Source organism: Nestor notabilis, unplaced genomic scaffold (genome assembly GCF_000696875.1).
Source record: "Nestor notabilis isolate BGI_N333 unplaced genomic scaffold, ASM69687v1 scaffold25201, whole genome shotgun sequence".
Classification (NCBI taxonomy): Eukaryota; Metazoa; Chordata; class Aves; order Psittaciformes; family Psittacidae; genus Nestor; species Nestor notabilis.
The window spans coordinates 1882-14036 of record NW_009915530.1 but is presented as its reverse complement, the minus strand read 5'-3'; the positions used below and the strand labels follow the sequence as shown (position 1 = coordinate 14036).

Here is a 12155-nt window from a genome sequence, read left to right as displayed (position 1 = left end):
AGGAATGCTCTTACCGCCTGGAAAGACTGGAACTAGCATATGAAGTCCCTTTCTTTTTAAAAAAATTAAAAAATTATTTGTAAGTGTGTTCACCATCCTGCTGGTAATGTACTTAACAGCAAATTCAAGGAATGGGGATATTACTCAAGATTTTGCTGTTTTGGGCAATATTTTGTTCCCCAAACCAAAGTTTTTACTTTTAAAATGAATTTCAGCCAGTGCACTTTTGAATAGTCAGCCCATCCTATGTGTGACAGGCAGACACATGAACCCCACACACTTAGCTTCATGAAATGAAGAATGTCACTCTACAAAATTAATCTGCATGGCCAAGTGACCTGCAGAGCCAAGTTTTATTTTATTGAAAGGAAAAAAATGACTGTAGAAGCACAGAACAGTCCTCCTGTTCTCACAAGGGACCTCATGCTAACTACTTACCACTAATATTATAGTGTCAGAATCCAGTATTTGGTCATCAGGAGAGAAAAGTGGGGCAGGTGACACCCAAGTAACCAGTAAGGGTCTTAAATACAGCCATTAGGCTTCAAAGACTTCTTTTGAGCTAACTGTGGGTTTTGAGAACTAACTCTATGAAATCAGTTGAAGATGAGGCCTACAGGTACTGCCCAACTTTAAAGGGAACAAAAATCCTCATGTTGTTTGAGTCAACTGGATTGCCTTAGTCCTGTGTTCTAAAGTAATCTGTACTACTTTAAAACGACTCAAAAACATGTAACTAGAAAGCTGGAAAGTGCATCCTGCTCTTCTACACCTGCTTTGTATATTTTTCAGTATCAGTGAAAACCTAGCTCTACCTCTCCTCCACCCAGCTAAGGTCCTCACAAGGTTGCAAGCAGGAAATTCCACCCAGAACGTTTGCAAAGATGAGTCTTCACCTGTAGAGCTGGTGCAGCTTTTTAAACTACTTTTAACTTCCTTCTAGAAAAAACAAACAGGCTTCACATGTAACATTTAAAAGGATGCAGTTAAATTGCCACCATCTCACACACACAGAGCTCTGCTCTTATGCAGCTACTGCTTTTCTTCTGAGTGTGTGGGGTGAAGAAATGCTGCGTGTTTGGGGATTACATTGGTGGGTTATTTTGATAAGTGACAAAAGAACAAGGGAAGGCTTAAGTTTTGGCTTGCATATCCCGAAAGCTGTCTCATGGCTTTAGATCTGCTGTTTCAAATAACAACTGGCCCCTATTTCTCTTCCTCCTTCAAGTTATAAAGGCCACCACCAGGCATTCAAAGAGCACACACACTGGGTAAATACAGAACAATCACTCTTCGCAAGAATCTCTGTTCAAGTTTTCAGCAATCAGCAGAGGAGGAACTTTCAAAGACAGAGGTAGCAGATCTCAGGTACAAGGGGACCAACACAAAACCAAAACAAAACCAATCTGTCCTAAGTTACCTTTACTCTTTCTACCCAGTCACATTTTTCATCACTGTGACAACTTATAGCAAGAAACCAGCAAACTTGTTAGACAATATGTGGAAGAAGTCTTATTTTATGCTCGGTACTGGATAACCTCTAGTTTTTGCACTACTCAAAATAACAACTTTCCTCTCATTTGCCTTTTCTGAATCATGTATGATTTATAAATGTTCTGGTGGTTCTTCCTTGCCTTTCCTCTCATTTGCCTTTTCTGAACCATGTATGATTTATAAATGTTCTGGTGGTTCTTCCTTGCTCAGTTCTGTTGAAAGACACTGCTCCTTTAAGTCAGCAGAGAGAAACAAGGAAGTGGAACCATCTTATGACCTTCTGGACATCTGCTAATCAAGCATAGTTTAGTTTGCAAGACAACAGATGACCAAGTCCAAGAATGAGATTATTTAACAAGAAATAGCCCATCTGTGCTGCACTTACACTTCTTATACGAGCCAGGGCATACATCCTTTCATCAACGAGACATTCCTGGGCCAACGGTGATTGTGCAGGCTATGCTTAGGCAAACAGCCAGTCTAGAAGCACCTTATGCAAAGATAATTGCACCATTTGTGTACAAGGACTAGATTAGCTTCCAAACTTATTGCTGCTTGCTACATACAATGAAAATTAGCTGTGAAGCAAGGAGCAGCTAAAGAGGTTCAACTTGGAAAAAGAGGACACTTCATACAGACAGACTTGAAACTCTGTAACATTAGTCACTTCATAAAAGCAGTGAAATCTGAAGAGCACTGAGCACAGAACTGCACGCACCAGAACGATCTCCTCCCTAAACAAGCGTAAACTAAGCCAATCTGGAGTGTACCCCAACAAACTAAATCATATCTCTACATCATATGTATGAAGGGATGAAACACCTGCAATTCTTGAGAGCAGTCTTTGAGATTAAAACAAAACCATGCTGTTCTATAAAAAGCATGTTTGGTGTGCAAAAATCTACATTAAGGAGAGAATTCTGAAACTTAATACACATTAAAGCTCAATATTACAGTCAGGAAATGACACTTACAAATCTCTTCTGCAATCTTAACTGACAACAGCCTAATAGTATAACCATGCAACTCTACTCAAATACACACTATTTTAGTGACAGTGGGTATTTAAGCTCTTAAAGTTTCTCTGACATTTTCTAGTAGGGAAAAAAGGCAGTTTGGGCCAGCAAGACATTGCTTGTCCCTGGTTTGGATAACCCATTCCATCAGTCACTACATAACTAGTATCTAGTAGCTCATGTTCAAAAAGCCCACAGAATTAAAAGAAAGTCTTTTATAGATTTTCAGTATCAAGTATTTTTCACCACACTTCTATGGTGTAATATAGTTAATCACACACTTCACTTTACAAATACAGTGATCAAGACCTGTTCTGTACATGACGCACAGTCCTTTCTCACAGATAGCAAGTTTAATACCAAATACATCAATGCCATTCAACACTTGAAAAATTTTCTTCAATGAAAGTTAAATCTCAGCTACTCTTAAAAGCTAGTATTACCGAGTTAAAATGAAATGGCAACTTTTTGCATGTTACTGATAACAGCGTTTCTTTGTAATTGAAGAAAAACAGGTTTCTTCTGGAAAACCAGAAGTAACTAAATCTATTTACTATCAAAATCAACCCCAGAGTACCCAAAAGAGAAGCAACAAAAGATGAGCAACAAAGATACATGAAAGCCTTAGTAAGACCAGATGCCACCGCTCTTGTTAAGTCTGAATAAAGTCAGAAATCATAAATGATTCTATGATAAACGTACATGGCAAAACACTGACAATGTTCTCGTATACCCTCCAGAGGTTAGAATACATCACATACCAGTAATAACAATAAATCCCACTTAGATTAAACTATAAAGCATCAAAATGACAGTATTTAGTTGTTGGTACTTTGGAATGTGATATACATCTCTGATTTATTATACAGTTTATATATGTTTCTCTAAGTGTACAGAAAAAAAGAAGAAGCTAACAGTAGCTTGCTAAAGATGAATTCCAAGAGACTGATCACTGGATTCACGGGAGACCTGACACTGTCCCAGGCTAAAAGCAGTACAGCAGTCTACAGCAAAAACGTAAAATGGAAGTAGCAAGGGTCAGGAAATTGAGAAGCTGAAGATTTTTACTGTGGTGAAGTTCAGGAGCATCAGTTTGAAATGAAAAGTATCTCATTAGACCAGGAACAGTAGAACTACAGAAAAAAGGTGAATACCAATACCAGAAAGTGTACATTTTTTTAAATTTATGTCAGATTTTTGGCACTGTTTGCAGTATCTGTATTGCACCATTTGATGATCAATTTGCATTCTCATGAAGTCATCATACAATAATCATCACCACCTTCCTCAATCTCAGCTACTTAAAGATGACCAGGTGGAAGTTCAGTGGTAAGCAACTTAAGAATACCTAGAAATTATGGACTCAAAAGATAAAAATATGTATCAGTTTGCGTATCTCTAATCGTTAGTTAAGTCCAAATCATAACTTATGACTAGATCCATACATGCCTACACAGAAAGGAAAGGTGACACCTGGAATTATTTAAAGCTAACAGTCCCCTTCTCAGGCAGACAATCTCTCGGATACTTTTCCATCATGACCAGATGCAAAAGACAACCACTATGATTTTATACAAGAACAAGGCCTCTAACTGAAGATAAAAGTTGTGCCTTCATGACAAAGCCACATTCAAAATACTTTTACTTAGCTGTTAACATAACTTTGCCTGAGCTTCTTAACAGGGCTGTGCTGCAAACTACATTGCCCCTTGCAAAGTACTTGCTCACCTATCAAAAGCAATCTTCCTTCAGCTTTTTCTATATCATGCTCTACAAAGAGACTTTGAGGGATGCAGTTTCTCCATTTTGACCAGCCTCCCTTGTGCACTAAAGTCTTTCACCAAGTGCGATTTGCCACACTGACATTTAAATACAACTAATGATGGTAGACCACATTAAGTCCTTCAATAAGTCATCAGCATTTCCATATGCAACCCATCAAATATTTATCACTATACAGTCTAACACGAGGCTTCCACACTGCACACGGTCGTCACAGAAGGAAGTGCACCAAAATTTCAGAACTTACAGTTTCAAAGCTGCCTTTGTGCATCAGATCAATGGGAGGTCTGAAGAGGTCTGCTAGAGTAGTGAGTTTCTTATCTACTGCCCCTCCGTTTCGTAGCTCCTGTTCCTGTCGAACTGCACAGCCCCAGAGGAAAGGAAGCTGAATTAGACAAAACACTCACAAGATGGGTTTATTATTTATTATATGTCATACACTTTGGCCCTAGAGTCACAAGGTCAGATCCCACTGAACAAGATTAGCTGCTATGTAAGGGAAGAACCTCACTTGCCCTAACTTTCTGGAGCACTGAGCTTTTATTTCACTTTCAAAGATCATCTTAATAAATGTGAGTATCAGCAAAGGTCATACGCCAGCATTTTAAAATCAATGAGAAAAAAAAGCAGCCATGACTTATACTACTGTCTTTTTTCAGGTGAACAGATTTACAGCCTTATTTATCCCCAAGAACCACACTTTGAGCATGTTTCTTTTAGTGCTATCAATTCCATTCAAAAATAATACAGAACATATTTCCTACATAGACATGACCATATGCAATAAAGGTAAATCACAGCAATTGCTTACCTAAAAATACATGGATATGATGTATTTTATATGGAACCAAGACAGCTGAAATGTGCAATAACTATCCCACAACCACAAGCTTTCCAGTAGTGAAAGGAGCTGTGACAGGCGATAACATACAACCCATTTTTGAGCAGGCTCTGGATTTCACAGGGAAAAAGCATCTCTGTGGAGGAGGCCTACAGCCAGGAAATAATCTGGACTTTCATGGCCAGCACCACTTTTTTAGAGATTGCCAGTGACATTTATCTATGAAACTTTACCAAAAGGCATGACTAAGTTTCATCATAAGCCCTCACAATGACTTGACATATTGCGCATCTCTAAATGAGTGGAGATGATGAGAAAAAATCTAAGGGTATAATGACTCTATAAATGGTGTATTTTCATTAACACAGCTGCCAGTAGCTTTAGCACTCGTCAAGTTCATTATTACTGGAAAACTCTGATCAAACCTGTCAGGGGAAAGAAAGTAATTATGAACACTTACTTTCAATTCAGCATCCAACAGCACCATGGGAACCTGGTCCATGGTTAGACCTCTTGAGCACTCCAGCAACACTGGTGACAGTAACTGCACAACAGCTCTAACTCAGTTGTGAAACATCTGTTCTGCTGTTAAAGAATCACACTCTGTGAAGCTTAATGGCTTAAATAACAGCCAGTGCTTTGTCATTTGAAGATTCTGCATATGAGCAGACTGACAGTCTGTTAAACGCAATTTAATGCATGAGAACCTTGTGTGTGGCCAAGGAAGCCACCTCAGGGCTACTCAAATACAATTCCAATGCCAGAATGACCACTGGCTAGCCAAGAAAAATTTACTGGATGAACTTAATTTCTACATGGGTGTTAGATTCTTCCCCCTTTTCAATGCCCTCGAGAGCAGAAAAATAATTTTGTTCAGAGTTGTCAAGAAAATATCTGCTACACCAAAGCAGCCAGAATACACTGTGTGTAGGTTTTACTTATGTAACACAGGAAAGTGTTTGGAGCTGCACCCTTACTACCTGCTTCATGTGTCCATTACTCAGTACTCTTAGCCACCCTAGAACAAAAACCTAACAACCTTAACCGTACCACAAATGTGGAAGAGGAGTGTCAGCAAACAGTACTGACACTACAACAACGAACATCCTAACAATGTTCCTAAAATACCACACACTTTTGCTATACAGTAGGCAATTTAAAAAATGTTCAACAACTGAAAGCTGTCCCAACTTACAACAGAAACTATTTTTCAATCTTATTTGCATTAAAAAAACAAAACCAAACTCTAGCTTACAGATCTGTAAACACTTACTGGTTTCTGTCTGAAAATCCCGAAAGCCATCAAATATTGAGCGCGCAGGTCTGCGTCTTTTAGGAGCTTAAAAAAACATATTGCAAGAGTTATTTCAGAAGCATATTATCAAAATAATTGCATACTAGTACTTTCCATCACATGTGTGGGAGAACAGAACAGGAACCCAAAGCATGAATGATGTGGGAGCAAGGTCATTAGAAAGGGCTGGTGGAAGATGGAAATAGAGTGTTTATAAGACCTATTTTCTAACACATCCTCCCTCCAGCAAACCTCACCCCAGAAACGAAACACATATTAACAATACACCAAAGTTTAAATTCAGCCCTTTCTGATAGGCTCATCAAAGCCCATCAGTATGTAGCGCAGTGCTGCCACAGCATTAACATGTCACAATTCCACTCAAGATTTTTTAGCAAAGGCCTTCAAGTAGATGAAAAAAAAGCTTTGAAGGATTAAACCCTGTATGAGAGTATTTTCTTTATTAGGAAATATATTTGGAGTTTTTTTCACAGCGTGCTTCTATTCTTTACTGATCTCTTATTTAGATCCTGTCCAAACTTCTTGGCTGGACTGGCAACAGCCACAGTCCATTGGATCCAGCATCACTATCTGCAAGGAAACCTTCAGAACTGCAGCTGGACAGAGAGAGTGGCCCAGGAAGATAACTGGAATAGTACCTAAAGGTATCACTGAAGTTCTTCCATACAGCACAACCACTGCACTTGGAATGCAAACAGAACTGCCTGCCAGGACTTATTCCAACTATTCATCTGCACCACTATTAACTGAAAGGAGAACAATTTTAAGGTAGAACTTTCAAATACATAATAAGACATAATAATTAATGAACAAATTCAAGATAAATGCAATGTGTACCCAACAGAAACCTGTATTACAAAAAATCCATTTACAGTGAGAAAGCATGACCTATGCAAGAGTTACAAAGCAAGTATCTCCAAAACTTGATTTTAGAGACCCTTGTGGTTTTGCACCCATACTGTGTGCAGCATCTTTCAGTTTGTGCCACACCAAGGGCATAAAGAATGGTGTACAGTTCTTTTTTCCTTGCATTCTTCCTGTACAGAGTACAAAGGAAAGAATCTGTGTATCCCATACAGATTATCATGGAAAAAGAAAGTAAGCCCAAATGAGGAACATGCTTGTGAATAATACTTAACTCCAGTTAGTAACATCTCTTTCAGCTCTAAATGCTTAGGCACAAGCACAGCTCATTAAAGCCAACTGTGGAGCAACTTGAACAGCAGGTAAGAATAGCAACTGAGGGACCACTTCAGCAAAAGCAGCGTTTCCCTTGCCAGGCCTGGCTACAGCATGGCAGTGCTGGTGAAGAATTTCACTGCAGTTCAGGCAGATGTTATGATTCTGTGTTTTTCTGGTATCCTTTGTACTGCAAGATGGGATCATGTATCTGGCAGAGCACAAGCAGACAAGGTCATCTCTTCGAGTGGAAGAAATCCTAAGCTCAGAAAACCACCTCAATATGACACAGAAACTGGCACATTCCCTGTGCTTAGAACTGAAAAGACAAAGTGAAGTGCCTTTCCAGTTTCAGCTAGCTTGTTATAAACACAAGCAGCAATACTGAGCCTATTAGCACTGATAGTACCGACTATCACTTATCCACAGATCTCTTCAGTTGGGTGGTGAGCATGTCAGAGATCAGTGTGTGACAGGTGGGTAGAACAGGACCAAGCATTAGAGTCATCAGATCTTAATCCTGCACTTCTTAGATTCTTGAACCCACAGGAGTCTAAAGACCTCTGTCAAAAGCTCTGTTGGACCACAGGAACAAGTGTACTGTCTTCAGAGAGCCCTCAGCAGGGCACTTTCCTCTGGAACCACCTCTCAGCTTGTGCATCTCAGCTAAAGACCTTTCTCATGCTGAAAAAAAAAGGATAAGAGAAAACCAATTCCAGGGTAAACCTGAAGCTTCACCTCCTCCTCTTTTCTAGCACAAAAACTGAACAATAGAAAAGAGCATCTCCTATGGTTATAAGACCACTTCAAATATGAGTGTTTGCATGCCTTTCCTTGGTAAAAAGGGCAAGGCTCTAAATTCACTTGACATGGCAAAAGCCACACAGATGGGCAGAAATAGCCTGGTTAACATGAGAAGAAGGACAGAGCCTCACAAGGCTAGAGGAAGAAAGCATAGAAAAAGAGCGCCTTAGATCTCCATACAGACATTACACAAAAGGAGAGGATAATGTACTGGGTAATCCAGTCCTGCTACAGAAGTTCCACCCCTATGCTTCTGAAAAAGAACCACTCCAGCAGAGGTTTGAGATTGAGGTTTTGAGGTTCAGTGTATTACCATGAGCACTAAAGAGTGTTTTAGATAAGCACTAATATAAAAGAAAACAGCATTTCTATCATCTGTTCCCTTGGCAGGGGAGGGGAGCGGGAGAAAAAAGAAAAAGGGTTTCAAAAGCAAAAGTGATAAACACTTTCAGAAAACAAACAAGAAAACTAGCTGCATGATGCACTTTAAAGAGCAAATTAAATTCCTAAATGAGGAATGGAGAAAATTATGACTAATCATATAGTTCAGCCCTTTTTCCTGAATTATGATCTCCCCGAGAAGCATGCACTTGTCCTATTCATTTTCACTTATCAGTCAAGGCTCAATCTTTTACCCCACCAGCTTGAAAACTTCACTTTCACAGCAGTATCACATGGTTCTGAACCACAGAACACAGACGTAGACTTGCACAGCTAATTGGCTGTTGCCTCACAAAGTCTCATGAAACAGGAGTTTGCAGATTTGTACCACTGGGAATGCAGCATCTCTGATGTGTGAAGTTTTCCGTAACACTGGTGTTACTTCTAAGAAGGCAATCATGTTACATGGCTGCAGAGTTGCACCAGGGAAAAGAACAAGAGTAAAAATACATCAATGCTTTCTTCATATTCAGCAAGTTCTGTTTTTCTTTTGTCACTTATTTCAAGGCAAAGAGAAGAAAAACAAGAGCACAAGCCTACCTCCAAACAAGGGCTCAGGCTCTACTAAAATTTCCTGTTTTTGAGGAATTGGAGCTCGTACTTCATCCCTGTGAAGTGGGAAGGAAAAACCAAATTTAAAAAATCAGAATGATTATAATACTCCAAGTACATAAACCACAACCCACTGTACTCAAAAGGCTCCTGCAATTCAAACCAGCTAAGGATGCAGCTGTACCATTGCACAGAATCAAAAGTTCTGATGTCAAAAGGGACCAGGCTTTGCCAATTTATTATTTAAATATTTTTAATTCCTTAATAACTTAGCAAAGGCTGCTAATTGATCCACTTGCCAGCCTCTTCCCTGATTATCTACATAGAGAAAAAAAATATTATCTTCCTTATTACCAGCTTTCTTCTGTTCTAAGACTTCTTGCTTTCACTTGAAACTCACAGCCCTCTCTTTTCCAGAGGAGAGAAAACAGCATGATCAAAACAGAAATTTCCCCACATTTCTGAAGCAATTTTTGCTTACACAGCTGGGGTCCCTCACATATCAAGAAGCTTAGTTATGCTTGCAGAGACTGCTAGATGATCTGATATTAAGACTAGGAGAAGAAAGGAAATCACAAGGGCTCCAAAATAGTCTTACTTACTCAGTGTGGTCACTCAGACCACGGAAATAGGCAAAGGAGGGCACGGATCACCCATGCACTAACCTTGCTATTAACCTCCATATCTTTGATTGCTGTTGTGAAGCTAGTTATACTCCCTTTTGCATTTATGTATTTATAGTTCTCTCTTCCTAGAAGTAACACTAAAGTATTCCAATAAAAACTTGAATCCTAAGTCTCTGATGCACCAGAGGTTGCCTAGAAATAAGAACTCTTAACACCTACAGATAGTTTTAACTTCATTAAGTTGTCAAGGCTCAAGCAGGGAGGCACGTGACACCAACTATAAAGGTTAGTCCTAAAATAATTGTTTAAATTTGTACACATGCTTCGGAAGCATGAGTGGCAAAAATTTTCTTTACAAGGTAGTTGTCTTTTTCCTGAAGTGGAAGATTTTCACAAAGACAAAAGCATGGCTGGGTTTAATTTAGAACATTTATTGAATGTGATTTATACCAATTAGCTTTCACTCAAAATACTCCATTTATCCCAAGCAGCCACATTGAACAGGCAGCACTGAAAGAGTCTCTGCCATGCTCAAGTGGAACAACTCTTCCCTTTACTGGCATCTGATGTTAAGCCACTGATGCAAATTTTGTAGTTGCTTATTTCTCTGCATAGTAGTGTACACAATCTAGCCATCCCAGTGCCAAATCTGGTTACACTTTACACCAACACCATAAAACCCTTACAAGTGGGACTAAGGTCACTACTTTTATAAGAAACAACACAACAGAACTCTCTAACTGCCAAATTAATGTAAAGCAAGATCACTGGAGCAATTTAAAAGTACAAATCTCTTGCTACGGGATCCCCAACTTCAATGTCTTGAGCTCTGTTTGCAGAAAAAAGTATGTATAAGCAACAGAAAACTTCTAAGTATATGAGAGACCAACTTATGTTAGTCTACATACCAACTTAACGTAGTAAGAACCTGTTTACCCAGAACAATATTGGAGCAATTAAATGTAACAACATCATCAAAGCAGCATGTATTACAGTGAGTTGACAGCAGGTTAGAAGTGGCAATTGTCTTATTTTTTCTGCCTTACATTATTAAATTCTTATGACAGAATAATCATTTTTACAGATATGTTCACCAGGTACATACTCCGTGTGTGGTCGAACAGCAGACACCCCTGCAGAACTGGTGCTAGGTTCCTCTGCTATGCCTCCACCATCCAGAAACATGGTGACAGCCATCTCCAGATTATTGTTGCATGCTTCAAGCATATGCTTTCCCACACTTTCACTGGCGCCTGTTATGATGGAGGAAAAAATTAAGCACTCTTTGGAAAACACTTTGATTGGAAGTGCTAGGAGCAGCTGAGCAGCAAGCTTTCTCTCTCAAAGCATTAATAATTAGAACAGTCCATCAATTGCCATTTATCTCTGAAGTACAACTATGAAATGAGACAAACGTATCTCACAAGGGAAGGGAATGCCTGCATATAGGATAGACTTCTTCCTGCCATCAAGAGAAAACTTACTGGAAGCCATTTGAGGGGGTTTAGCATTGGTTTTCTTTTTTTCTAGAGATCAGACCTTTTTCAATCAAACCGGACCTGTTTCAATTTTTCAAACACTAGTAGGCATACACACACAAAAATGAAAACCTGATTTCACATTTTAACAGGAAGAACACTGTATCTGCTACTAATGGATTTTTACCCACTTAGATATTTAGAGATAGAAGAAATTATACCCTGCTTTACTGATTGCACTGAAAGGCAAAACCAAACCAGCTAAAGCTCAGTCCAAAGAAGGCTGGGGGTGGGAACAGTGGGGAGGCAAGAGGGAGAAAGTAGTACTTATCTACACAACTATTTGTATAATGACTAACATTTATTAAAATCTCTCCTAAGTACACCTAAATCAGTCTTATTCTTGCTGCTCAGGATTTGGTTATTAGTATCACTTGTAACTCCTTCCTGAGAGGGTCAGCCTCTACCTCTCAACTTCTCCTCAAAAACTGTACCATCAATGGAAGCACCCTCATCAATGCAAGCTCTCCTGCACCCAACTCCTTAGATGTCTACTTACTATGGCATCTGCCTCTATAGGTAGTGGGCTGCCAAAGAGTTTATTTTCATATGCAAAGGCTGGTAGAG

General features: G+C 39.2%; 1 protein-coding gene across 1 annotated transcript in view; it reads right to left on the bottom strand.

Moving 5' to 3' along the window:
* Positions 1 to 11388, bottom strand: part of UBXN7 (UBX domain protein 7) — a gene marked incomplete at both ends in the record, with an annotated part of 14843 nt that extends 3455 nt beyond the window's left edge. The window contains 4 exons of the mRNA XM_010024194.1: positions 4540 to 4652; positions 6407 to 6472; positions 9413 to 9480; positions 11156 to 11388. Coding sequence (XP_010022496.1) covers positions 4540 to 4652; positions 6407 to 6472; positions 9413 to 9480; positions 11156 to 11388 — 480 coding nt within the window. The remainder of the gene's footprint in view (positions 1 to 4539; positions 4653 to 6406; positions 6473 to 9412; positions 9481 to 11155) is intronic.
* Positions 11389 to 12155: the final 767 nt, after the last annotated feature.